The sequence below is a fragment of the Lathyrus oleraceus genome, chromosome 1 (genome assembly GCF_024323335.1).
Source record: "Lathyrus oleraceus cultivar Zhongwan6 chromosome 1, CAAS_Psat_ZW6_1.0, whole genome shotgun sequence".
Taxonomy (NCBI): Eukaryota; Viridiplantae; Streptophyta; class Magnoliopsida; order Fabales; family Fabaceae; genus Lathyrus; species Lathyrus oleraceus.
In genome coordinates, this window is record NC_066579.1 from 103,570,941 (window position 1) to 103,582,446 (window position 11,506).

At 34.3% G+C, this 11,506-nt stretch overlaps 2 protein-coding genes across 2 annotated transcripts; both read left to right on the forward strand.

Annotated features, from left to right (window-relative positions):
- Nucleotides 1-267: 267 nt before the first annotated feature.
- LOC127119763 (formate dehydrogenase 1, mitochondrial) lies at nt 268-3,764 on the forward strand. The gene is made up of 6 exons (XM_051050073.1): nt 268-539; nt 1,356-1,527; nt 1,730-2,270; nt 2,640-2,764; nt 2,887-2,999; nt 3,515-3,764. The coding sequence occupies exons 1-6, from the start codon at nt 474-476 to the stop codon at nt 3,626-3,628; spliced, it is 1,131 nt and encodes a 376-aa protein (XP_050906030.1). The 5' UTR covers nt 268-473; the 3' UTR covers nt 3,629-3,764.
- A 6,410-nt stretch (nt 3,765-10,174) lies between these two features.
- LOC127094013 (uncharacterized) lies at nt 10,175-10,849 on the forward strand. Its single transcript, XM_051032892.1, has one exon. The coding sequence runs from the start codon at nt 10,175-10,177 to the stop codon at nt 10,847-10,849; it is 675 nt and encodes a 224-aa protein (XP_050888849.1).
- The last annotated feature ends 657 nt before the right edge of the window (nt 10,850-11,506 follow it).

Sequence of the window (11,506 nt, forward strand, 5' to 3'; positions counted from 1 at the left end):
AGATATATGAAAAGGAAAAGAAAATTATAAAGATTTTCTCAATTTTGACATCAAATTTATTAAGTGGCTTAACAATTTTTTTATATATAAAATAGTGTTTATTTAAACAATGTGATAATAATAAAATTAACCTTAAAATAAAGTGAGGTGTAAAAGTTTTTACAAAAATGAAACTGAACACAAAAAAAAAAAAAAAAAAAAAAATATTTTATAAAGAAAATAGGAAATTAAAGTGTATTTATTATGTTTTTAGATTAAAAAAGAAAAGAGAGTGAGTGGAAAAGATAAAGCCTTCCTCATGTTAAGTTAAGTTTGGCAGTCATTCACTATTATTCCGTCTGCTCCTAAATAATTCTCTTCAATTTTTCTTTTCTATATAAACCCCCTCTCTACTCCTCACACTTCACACTATCATCCTTCTTCTTTCTTCTACCTGCTTCTTCAGTTTCAGTGAAACCAAAAACCGATCGAACATGGCTATGAAATCTGCTGCTTCCACCTTGATCTCTGCTTCTTCCACCATCACCAGAAACCTTCATGTAAGTTCAATTTCATCACCAACTAACCATCTTAATTTCATTCTATATCTATTTTGATCCTTTTTTATTCTTCGTTTCATTGTTCTTAATAATCAATTAAGCAATCTTCAAAAAAAAAAAATTGGTTACAATTTTTTTTAATAGTTATCCATAAAAGAAGATATGATCTGGTATCTGTCATTTTCGTTTCTCTTTCTTGCATGCATCATGATCCGTCGTCACATTCACGCGATGCCACCGCATTTTCTCTCTCACACTTGTCAGCATTGATAGAACATTTTTTATTTTCTCCTTTTTACAATTTAATTTCTTAACTATTGCTCTTTTAATAATTTAATCTTTAAACGGTTAAAAAATCAATTAAGAGATCTTAAACTATTCTTCCATCCAACTATTTATAGTTCTTTTTTTTTTTTATAGCAAATTTCAATAATTTAAGATTTTTTATTTTATTTTCACCACCACCATCTGACCCCCCCACTCCGATCCACTGGCCTGACTAATTTGATCGAGGGTCAGTTGCGAAGATTAAACCGTCGTCCTCCCTATCAAATTCAGTATTTATATCAATTTTTTAATAAAAAAACTAGTATGGTAGCAACAGTTTTAACAAATTTATGAACTAAATTGATGGATTTTAATTTTTATTTTATACAATTGAATTTGGTTTGGACAATTGTACCCTAAAGTCAAATTAGTTTAAAAAGGGTGATTTTTTATGAGCAGTGTATTCATATACATAATAGTAGTTGCTTTTTTTAGGTATGTTTAGTTATTTGACTTTTCTTATGCATTGTTTTTTTTGGTTGGGAATAGGCCTCTGGTGGAAAGAAGAAGATTGTAGGTGTTTTCTACAAAGGCAATGAGTATGCTTCATTGAATCCCAATTTTGTGGGATGTGTTGAAGGAGCGTTAGGTATCCGTGAGTGGTTGGAATCACAAGGACATGAATACATTGTCACCGATGACAAAGAAGGACCCAATTCTGGTAAACATTTTGCCAAATTAATCCACCCTCTTTTAAGGCGTGTATCCGGGTCGTGTTTGGTGTATGTGTCTGTAATTAAAGTCATATGTATACTTGTGATTTTTTTCATGTTATATTTGTTTGCTTGAATTTTAAAATATGTGGATAATATCTCAAGTTTATGATTGCTTGAACTTATGACTAATTGTTGTCGTGTTATCAGAACTTGAGAAGCACATTCCTGATCTTCATGTTCTGATATCTACACCATTTCACCCTGCCTATGTTACTGCTGAAAGAATTAAGAAAGCTAAGAATTTAGAGCTACTTTTGACTGCCGGAATTGGTTCTGATCACATTGATCTCAATGCTGCTGCTGCTGCTGGTTTAACCGTCGCAGAGGTCACAGGAAGCAACACAGTATCTGTTGCTGAGGATGAGCTCATGAGAATTCTCATTCTGGTGAGGAATTTTGTGCCTGGTTACCATCAGTCTATTACCGGAGAATGGGATGTTGCTGGCATTGCACATAGAGCCTATGATCTTGAAGGAAAGACGATAGGAACGGTGGGTGCTGGACGAATCGGGAAGCTTTTACTCCAAAGGCTGAAACCTTTTAACTGTAACCTTTTATATCATGATAGACTTAAGATGGAGCCTGAATTGGAGAAAGAAATTGGAGCTAAGTTTGAAGAGGACCTCGATACAATGCTTCCAAAGTGCGATGTAATTGTTATCAACACGCCTCTCACTGATAAGACAAGGTATAATTTTAATACTAATACCTTTTTGTTGAAGTAATTTTGGACACTTGAAATCAGTAGTATATGAGAAATTCATAGCTACTCCAGTATATTCCATGCATTGTGATTTATTGGTGAAACATGGTGTGGTGGCTGTTTAAACAGCAATCCTGGCTCAAAAGTAAACAAATGTAAAAATTGAAATAGGGAACACACGAATTTTGTTCACGGAGTTTGGCCAATGGTGCCTAAGTCTCCACCTAGAGTGGCTGCAATGTCATTCTATCATTCTAGTTCAGAGTTACAAATCACAACTTGTGTTTAAGTGCTTCTGTTGAGTTTACACCCACTGGTGACTGAAGTTTCTGTTGTGTTATGTTTGTGATTCAGAGGATTGTTTGACAAAAATAGAATTGCTAAGTTGAAGAAAGGTGTCTTGATTGTTAACAATGCTCGCGGGGCAATTATGGACACACAAGCAGTTGCTGATGCTTGCTCTAGTGGACACATTGGAGGTAATTCTAAAACCAGCTGGCAAATATAGTATTTCCAAACAAAACATAATCCTAAAATGTAACACTTGAATTTCATTTGAACTATGTTTGAAGTAATGTAACAGCTGAGTTTCATCTTATAGGTTACAGTGGTGATGTTTGGTTCCCTCAACCAGCTCCAAAAGATCATCCATGGCGCTACATGCCAAACCATGCCATGACTCCTCATATTTCTGGAACCACCATAGATGCACAGGTAGTTTAGTTTTGACAAAACTACTTCACTTTAGTCCTTTATCTTAATTTCTAGTTTTAAGGTGGTCCGTTAAATTATTATTTATCTCAATTTAGTCTAACATGTTCCTAAACATTACTTGAGACACAAGTTGCCTCATCTACAAGGAGAAATGCAAGCATGTCATTGACGAATTTGTATTGCCTGCGGTTAGCAATTCCACAGAGTGAGTATATATACACAGTGAGTATATATATGGTCGTTGGGTTGCGATTAGTCATTGAATTGTCTACAAGGACCTTTTGGTCTCGATCCAAGGACTACTAATGTGATGACTGCGTGGATGCTTGAATCCAGAAAACTGTTGTAGAAAACTGTTAATGTTTTAGAACATGCAAGAATACATCGAAACAAAAAAAGTTAAAAATGAAAGACTACATTCTCTAGACATTAGCATAGCCTTTTACTTTGGCTATATTTTTAAGTACATTTTTTTTGTGAACTACTGATGATGTTGATGATTGAAACTTGTTCAGTTACGCTATGCTGCTGGAGTTAAAGATATGCTTGAGAGGCACTTCAAGGGGGAAGACTTTCCTCAACAGAACTACATTGTGAAGGAGGGTGAATTAGCAAGCCAATACCGGTGAATGAAGTAGTATTAAAGAGTTGTTCTGAGTCTTGTGTTTTTAAGTCCAGTGGATTCTACTAAATAAAGATATGTGCGGCTTTATATGTCACATTTATAACACTTGTTCCACAATAAGATAAGAGGGTGTCAATTCATCTTGGTGATTAAAAGGGCTAAAAGAGAATTAGTATAAACCAAAAAAAATAATTTTTAAGGATATAAAACTTTTTTCATAGAGGAAGCAGCTTCAGCCAAAATGAGGTCTTCAGTAAAGGAAACATTGACAATGATGATGCTAAAAGAAGATTTGCAAGGAGTGTTCTTATTATCAAACATCAGCATGTTTCTAACCACATTAACCAAACTAATAACTACAACCAAAAGCACAACTTTACATTGAGCTGAAAGGTTTTGGTTGTAGACCTGAAGCAATGACAAGAAATAACTTCATACAAATTGCATTTGATTCATGTTACTAAGCCAACTGCATAAAATGGATACATAAATGGATACATAAAGACAACTCTTGAAGAGAAAATTTACAATTTTAGTAGCACAACTGTATATATTACATTGAGAGTGCAAACTATATGAGTATTACATCTGGATCCAATATTGGCTGAATATCAAATTGAATGGAAAAGAAAAATATAGGGGGTTGTTATTCCCACACTTAGTGGTGAAGAATCATCTTATACAAATTTAAAGTTGTCCTTCACTAATTCAGAAGTATAATTCTCTATGCACCCCATATACACTGCATCTCTTTGTGAGTGAATCATATCTTCATTTTATTATAAATTAGTTGGGAGATTATAAATTAGTTCGGAGAATTTACAAAATTTTACAAAAGTGCATTTCTGTAACAACCCCTAATAAAATTTGACATTTTTTTTTAAGAATTCTTATATTAGAAGTCATTTACAATAATTATACTATCATAATAAATTCGTTATCAATTAAATTATACACCGATGTAATAAGATTTAAATGACATACATAATAAATTCGTTATCAATTAAATTATACACCGATGTAATAAGATTTAAATGACATATATTAGAATCGATCTAGAATCCATAATACACATCAAAATGATAAATTACAAACCATAATACTATCCAGAATCCGTAATACAAATCAAATGATCCTCAGTATAGTCATCAACATATGATCTGGCAGAGATGCGTGAAAAATGCTAGTGGATCCATACTTGAAAATGATACATATGAAATATTAGTAATGACGTACACGTGTTATGAAATGCTACTAAAAGTAAATGTGCAAATGTATTACCGTACACGTCGTGCGGCTTGTTGTCATCTGCCTAGTCTTCTAAATGTCACGAGGTATGACCTAAATGCACATGCTCTATGATGTATAACACATGCATCATCACCATCAGGTGGTGTATATGCAGTTTTCCCAAAAATGAAAATATAGCATGACATCCTCTGATATCTTACAACTCCTTTAGGGTATCCTCTGAGTCAACTCCCAAATAGGTGATCATCATCTATGGTGCATCAGGTCTAGTCATTTTGGAGTGATATAATAATCTCCCAATTACCAAAAGATGTAGCAATGATGACACATCATCCAGTGTGGTGGACATCTCAGCATGTGAAAGATGAGAATATGACGTCTCTGAGTGTAATCTCTCAACGAAAGCTGACAATATACCATGGTTAATAACATTATAATCATCCATGCATAAATATTGCAGCCAAGATAGCTGCGCGACATCATGAAACCATTGCTCCTTAGGTTGTTGATGCATTTTAAAGCATCAGAGTACTGCAAAAAAAACTACATCAATGTCATAAAGTTCGAATATTATAGCACATGTGTTTTAAAGAATGAATACCGATAAATTTTACCTTTGTGTCCCACATGTTCCTAGAAGCATGGTTTACATATAGAGACATTAGTGAAGTGTCTTAAGGGTCTCCTCCAAATTTCTCAGGAATAATGACATCAGCAACAAATGCATCAGCATGGACTAGTGGGGCTTATGGGACACCATCAAGTGATAGTTGCCTTCGGGAATACAAAGTTGGAGACACCTGAACTCTAAAAATGGACACATCTGCATCAAATAATCTGGCACCAACTGATGGCCGCGAGATTTGGGTTCTCTCCATACAAACAAATGCATGTTGTGACACTTTATCGTTCCTTAATCTTTCTTGGTTATCAACAATTTAACCTGTAACTAAACCAGACAACAGATACAATCAAACCCGTATGACAAAATCAAACAATGCATCCTAAGTAGACAAATTCAAACAATGCAGGGAAAATACGGATGTCCACTTAGGTATTTCAGAAAAATCAAATTCAGAGACTTTTGTATTTTCGTGAAACACAGAAATAACAGAAAACACACAAATGCCTCATGCTCTATGCTTTAAATGTCAATACATGCCTCATTATACTATGTATGACGAGTCTAACTACAATCAAATGTACATTAAACAAACTATTTAGTAATGCATACATAAAAAAGGGAAATGAGAAAACTTACCAAATGTGAGAAGTTAAACCTCTTGGATTGAATGAATTTGAATAGTGATTGATAAACCTTTTGGATTAGGCACAATATAGTAGAAACATTAAGCAAGGTTGAAAAATGGTGGATTTGGGGGTACTCACACACACCTTTTGATTTGGCTTAGATGATGTTTTGCTAGGAAGGGGGAAGATATGGCGCGTATTAGACTAAAAACCTGTCCGGATGAATATTTCTGTATTTTTGTATGGATATGCATATCCATACTATTTTTGGAAAAATTAGGGTGTGACTCACTTAAGAATGGATGTGGTGTATATGAGTGCGTATGAAAATGCATTTCTGTATTATAGAGGCATTTTTGGTTTTACACAAGGGTGGGTGAACACAACTAAAAGTGCAATAAGCAATCCCAAAAATATATTGATTGATTAAATTATACAGTGTGTCAGGCCTACTTATATAGAAGGGATCAATGTAGTTAGTTGTAACTAACTACATATATTGGGCTAATTAATTTTATTACAAATAACTAGCTACATAAATGAGGAAAGGGAATTATTAATCCCATCCTAAGTGGTGAAAAAACACCCTATAAAAATATGAAATTGGCCCTCTGATTTTAGACAATAATTTTTTACTTTGATTTAGAGATGTAACATCATCTCCAATGCATCATCTCTGTTAATATTTGGACACTCCAGTACGTCATCTCTATTAATTTTCCCGCGGTCTAACAGTTCCCCCCTTATCAGAAGATGCAACAGGCATAAGACATCGTCTAGTGTAATAGACATCTCACCATGTGGAAGATAAAATGATGATGTCTCCGAGTGTCATCTCTTTACAAACACGGACAAAAAAACCATTGTTAACTGTAACATAATTGATCCTGCACAAGTCTGTCATCCCAAATAGCTGCATCACATCATGAAACAACTATTCATTAGGTAACAGTAGGCACGGAATCTTCCAGCCATAGTTGATGCATTTTAAAGTATCATAATCCTACAAAAAAACTAAATCATCGTTGAAAGCTTCGAATATTATAACAAACTTGATTTTCAAAGAATTGCAACTGATTTTTACCTCTTCATCCCATACATGTCTAGAAGTATGGTCAGGGTATAAAGACAACAATGATAAGTCTAACGGGCCCCCCTTCAAACTCCACGGGTGCCTACAGAGTCTCGGGTGTCTGAGTAGGTGACACCTGCCTCCTATGGGAAGATGAAGTCTAAGATGCATGAGCCTCATAAGTTGACGCCTCCGCATCAATCGAGCTAGAAATGATATGTGTATGCGATGATCAAGCTCTTTCCCTCCGAACCAAATGCATGTTGCTCAACTCTGTCACGCCTCAATCTATCTAGGTTATCAGTTATAATATATGTAAGTGCACCACATAAGCATTATACATATGAAACACAATGAGATCAAACCAAAAAACCCATACTGATGAATTTTAGAAATGTATCTCCAGATTCTTGAAATCAAAATGTTGAAATTTTTTGGAGATGCATCTCCGTAAGGTTTTGTAACTCAGAAGCATGTTAATCGAGGAAATGAAGACCATGCCAACATCCAAAATAATGCAATGATAATTTAAACTACATATTAAACACATTGCTCATTTCAATAACATATCTAAACTACATATTACATAACATAATGCTCAATTTCCACACACGCATGCACGCACGCGCGCGCACACACACACACACACACACACACACACACACACATACGCACGCACACGCACGCACGCACACACACATACACACCAACCACACACACACACACACACACACACACACACGTTTATTAATTTTTATAGAATGTGAGGTGAGAGTTTCAGACTTGGGAGGTTGGGAGTTTGAGAGAGTATTTTGACAAGTGATGAAGGAGAAAGGGTCTGGCATGTTTTTGATTAAAACAAAGTCCGAAGATGCATCTCTGTAAGTTATACGGAGATGCATTTCTGTAATTTTTTGGGCATATCCTTAGGGTCTGACTCAAGATCGAAGGTGTTTTGGGTGTATTCAGAGATGCATCTCCGAAATCTAGAGGTATTTTTTATTTTTCACGAGGGTGTGATAGAAATCCTTAGGGTGCCTTATTCAATTACCCTGATAAAATATGTCTAATACTGACTTGAGAGGTTTTCAGGAACTACCTCTTTAATAAATACTACCTTTCACAAAAATAAATATTTGAAATATCTTGGTTCTAGATGATTTTGGCCGAAGTCAATACCTAAACTGGAAAAAAAAATCAAATGTAGTCATTTTTTAATATTCACTAGGTGTTCATTAATCACTCCGTCTTATCATTCTCTAAGAGTCCAAATCATCTAAGCATGTTTAATTTCATGAAACACCTTTAAAAATGAAGAAAAATGATTTGTGGAACAAAATAATCAATTTTTATTTCCTTCCCAATCAATTGTATGGGATTCTTCTAAGGCACGATCGATTATCATATAACCTCAATTGATTGTCTTGATCTTACTGACTTTGGAAAAACGCACAATTGGATGGTTCCAATTGATTGCTTTGTTACTCACAATCGATTGGAATGACTGGATTTTTGCCTATTTTGTTCCCTAACAATTCATTGTTACAATATCCCCAATCGATTGTCATAGTTAAAGTTTCAATATTTTTTAAATGTTGGAGACCACACAATCGATTGTCAAAATAGCCCCAATCATTATCACTTACTTCAAATTGAAAAATATTCATCTGATTGATACATATTCAATTGATTCTTTTCATGAAACAATTTCATAACATTATGTCAATTTCCAAGAGGTATCATTCTATTATAAAATATCATTTTATTTGATTTTTCAAAATACATCTTTCCAAAATATTATTATGTTCATAACATTTTTTACAAAAACTTTTTACTGCATAAAGGTAATTTCATGAGGCAAAAGTTTCATACATATAATGAGCACTTAGATTATATTCATTATTGAATTGTTATTTGGAAAAGAGAAGAGCCAAACTTTCATATATTGAATTTATACATATTGCATGTATTCATAAATTCATTTGTAACTTTTATTCACCTAGTGTGTGGGATTTTTACTGTAAGGAAAATGTATGTACTTTCTATAGTATTGGTAAATAGGAAGAGTTGTGTTTTTATTTGTTGTGTAAAAGTCCTTTTAATCAGGGAGATCCAAAATCCACCAGATTAATGGTGTTTTGATTGAAATCAAGAAAGTGGTGTAGCTTCTCTGTTATTGTTCGAAGATTATATGAGAGTCTGTTGTGGGTTGTACAAAGATATTACAATATTGGATAATCTCTCACGGGGAGTGAGGGGATTGAACTACCCTTGGTTGGATAAGGGGAACCAAGATATATCTATGTGTTACTTATTTTTACTTCACTTTATTTTTTGTCAATTTTATCACATCTCTGTTAACTAGAAAATAAACCAGACACTTTGTTTTCATTGGAAGACCAATAAAAATAAATAAACCAGTAAAGTGTCACAAAATCAAGAATTTCCATTAACTTAAAAATATCTGGATAATTTCATAAAACCTTATTCACCCCCCCCCCCCTCTTTTAGGTAGCACATTTTATACTTACAGTTTGCATCATAGCAGGTTAAGGTAACTTGCTCCTCAATTCGGAAAGATGGCTTATGCTAACCCAATTTTTAGAGATGGTTGTAGTATCAACAAACCTCCTTTGTTCATCGGTGAATATTATCACTTTTGGAAAATTCACATGCAAACGTATCTAGAAGTACAAGGAGAAGAAATATGGGATGCTGTAGAAATGGTCCTTTCATTCCCATAAGTGTTGCTAATGATGTTAGTACACCCAAGATTAAAAGTTCTTGCAATGATGATCTTTAACAAGAAGGCAAAAAATATGCTTCAATAAACCCCAAGTATGGACGAATTATTTCATGTATCTCATTGTAAAACAACAAGTGTACTATGAGAAATTCATCACAATGTTAAAAAAGTTAGAGATAAATATGCCTTTCTTTGAAACACTCGAGCAATTGCCCATGTACCAAAAATTCATGAAAGAGGTAATCTCTAAAAAGAGACCAATAGGAGATGGATCGGTAACCTTTAATGAAAAATATAGTGCAATATCACCAGGTGGGATAATCCCAATTAAGCAGAAGGATCCTGGATTTGTCACAGTCCCATACACTATAAAAGACAGAACTTTCAAGAAGGTACTTATTGATTCAGGAGCTAGTGTGAGTCTGATGCCATTGTCAATCTATCAAAGGCTTGGTATTGGAAAAGTCAACGATACAGGGACGAATCTGAAATTTGCAGATCACTCCATCAAGAATGCATATGAGATAGAGGAAGACGTACTTGTGAAAATAGATGAATTTAGTTTTCCTGTTGATTTTGTGATCATGGACATACCTGAGGATGAAGAGACACCTATCATTCTGGGTCAACCATTCATGCAGATAAGCCGATGCAATTTCGACATAGAACATTGTACACTAACTTTAAAAGTTTATGATGATGAACTAACCTTGAATGTGCTTGAAAACGAGAAGCTGGAGGTAGAAAAAGAAAACCACTATCAGGTAGGCACGATCAGGACAGATGTGAAAGGCCAAGGTAACATGCCAACAACAGAAAAAGGCTCAAGAAGTCCATCTCAACTGGTATCACCTCCATTAGCAACCCCGAGTGGAAAGACTCATATTCCATTCCAAAAGCTATGAGAAAGAAGATAAAGCGACATCGAGTTTTGGAAAAGACAAGCAACAAGGTGTGGAAGCTGAAGTACCCCTCATGACAGGGGGAATGAGGCGTCAAGCTAATGATAATAAACGAGTGCTACTTGGGAGGCAACCCAAGGAAAGTATTCGTAAATTTTATTGTTACCTTCAGTTTTTATGGATTACCAGGGTCGATTGATTGGTCACACCTTCACTTGAAAGTATTGTTTCACCTGTCAGCTCAATTTACAATCTCACCAAATCTCTCGGGTGTTAATGTGTTTTACACTTAAAATTTATAGTACGCAAAGTTTGTGTAAGCCCTAGAGGCTAATACTTTTGGTACTTGTATCGAATTATTTATTAATAATAAAATGCTTTTTCTTTATTATGTTTGTTTAATAAAGTCCCTAGAATAGCTAGTCCATTTAATGTATCAAGTGTGACTTAATCATGAGATCCCATTAAACATAAGGACATTATTCTTAAAGTATTAATAGTCGAGCTTTGTTGTGAAGTGGGATAACATTAAAGCATTAAGACTATTATGTATATAGACTGATGATCACATCTCATGGATCATGGATAAGGAGTTATCAAGTCTTAAACATAGGTATGAATATTAGGAGTAATATTTATACTGGATTGACCCGCTATGAG